This window comes from Ambystoma mexicanum, chromosome 1q, assembly GCF_040938575.1.
Source record: "Ambystoma mexicanum isolate Mex_15411 chromosome 1q, UKY_AmexF1_1, whole genome shotgun sequence".
NCBI classification, from domain to species: domain Eukaryota; kingdom Metazoa; phylum Chordata; class Amphibia; order Caudata; family Ambystomatidae; genus Ambystoma; species Ambystoma mexicanum.
In genome coordinates this window covers 156,424,639-156,426,245 of record NC_090922.1, presented here as the reverse complement: position 1 = coordinate 156,426,245, position 1,607 = coordinate 156,424,639, and the positions used below count along the sequence as shown (strand labels likewise).

Genomic DNA, 1,607 nt, shown 5'->3' with positions numbered 1-1,607 from the left:
TCAGGTCATATCATCTCACCTCCTTTGAGGGATATGTTGTCCTTGCCCACTGCTGAAGTAATAACATGCTCATTGACACCTTAAATGTTATCCACATTATCAATGTTTTAAGTGATCTTGTTAAAAGTTGCTATCCTTAAGGTATTACAAAAAAGTTGATTTCACTTGTCAGTAGGAAATATGTCTAATTTCATTTTCTACCCTTTTTCAAGTCACCCTGTGAGGGAGAGATGCCTCTGCAGATGACTTGGTGTAGCAAGAGGACCATCATTCTTGCTTTCTTTAGCTCTGCTGGAATTCTATCCATCTCCATTTATTACCATCTTAACAATCAATTTACAACCAAGCACTTAGTACAACCATTGACCAATGACCTAGTTGACGGAGCCTGGACTGTGAATTCCCGAGGCCGGCTTGGCAATCAGATTGGCCAGTATGCAACATTGTATGCTTTGGCAAGGATCAATGGACATCCAGCTTACATAATACCGGAAACATTCAACTTTCTTTCTCCTTTGTTCAAGATCAGACTACCACAGCTTCATGACAGTGTGATCAAGAGGATAAAGTGGAAGAAATTTGGATTGCACAACTGGATGAGCGAGGAGTATAACCACATCACCGGGAAGTATGTCTATTTCACTGGTTGTCCCTTCTCATGGACATTCTTCTACAACATTCGCGATGAGATCCGCAGGGAATTCACCTTTCATGACTTTATCAGAGAGGAGGCAAATGAGTACCTGGAAAAGCTGAAGGGCTCACGGAAGAACGTGACTTATATTGGGGTTCACGTTCGAAGGGGAGACTTGACCTGGATTATGCCCAATTCGTGGAAAGGGGTTTTGGCTGATAAAGTCTACTTGGAAAAGGCTATGGGTTATTTTCGAGACAAATACAAGGAGCCTGTTTTTGTGGTGACGAGCAATGGAATGCAGTGGTGCAAGGAGAATATAAACACCTCCAAAGGTGATGTCTACTTCTCTGGTGATAGCAATGAGTCATTTCCTGGAAAGGACTTTTCTCTTCTCTGTCACTGTAATCACACCATCATGACGATCGGCACCTTTGGGATTTGGGCTGGGTTCCTGGCTGGTGGAGAGGTTATATGCCTCGACAATTTTACCTTACCAAATGTCTGGTTTCTCAAAGTCTTCCATTATAATGCTTCGTACCATCCTGGATGGATTGGCATTCCTGCTGACCTTTCACCTCTTCTCTCAGGAAAACATTGACTATTCGTGGTACAAATAGTTTGCAGTTGGTTATTCTTACGGAGCTTTGAAGTTCAATTTCTCTTGAGTGCTGAATTCCGTAGCTCTTTTATTACTGTGTAACTTGTGTGCCATACTCTGAGAGTCATAATGTGTTTTGAATTTTTTTTCTGGTGCAATTTAGAAATGTAATTTTCTGATTAGAAAATGTATATTTTAGTGTTTTAACAATATTTTGAGGAAGCAATCAGATTGTCAAAGTGGCAAACAATGTTTATGGTACAGGGTATCTGTCAAATTGCGATATAGAGGACAAGGTGACGTATGGCTTAAATTCTCTATACGAATACTGCATTTTAGCCCCCTGTCTTTTCAACCTGTATTTTTTGGATT

The 1,607-nt window shown here is 40.6% G+C and overlaps 1 protein-coding gene across 1 annotated transcript; it reads left to right on the top strand.

Annotated features, from left to right (window-relative positions):
* Positions 1–230: 230 nt before the first annotated feature.
* On the top strand, positions 231–1,235 carry LOC138553604 (galactoside alpha-(1,2)-fucosyltransferase 2-like). The gene has a single exon (XM_069642568.1). The coding sequence runs from the start codon at positions 231–233 to the stop codon at positions 1,233–1,235; it is 1,005 nt and encodes a 334-aa protein (XP_069498669.1).
* The last annotated feature ends 372 nt before the right edge of the window (positions 1,236–1,607 follow it).

Excerpts from the sequence above, each read along its gene's own strand:
- LOC138553604 (XM_069642568.1), top strand. The coding sequence starts at position 231 with ATGCCTCTGCAGATGACTTGGTGTAGCAAGAGGACCATCATTCTTGCT.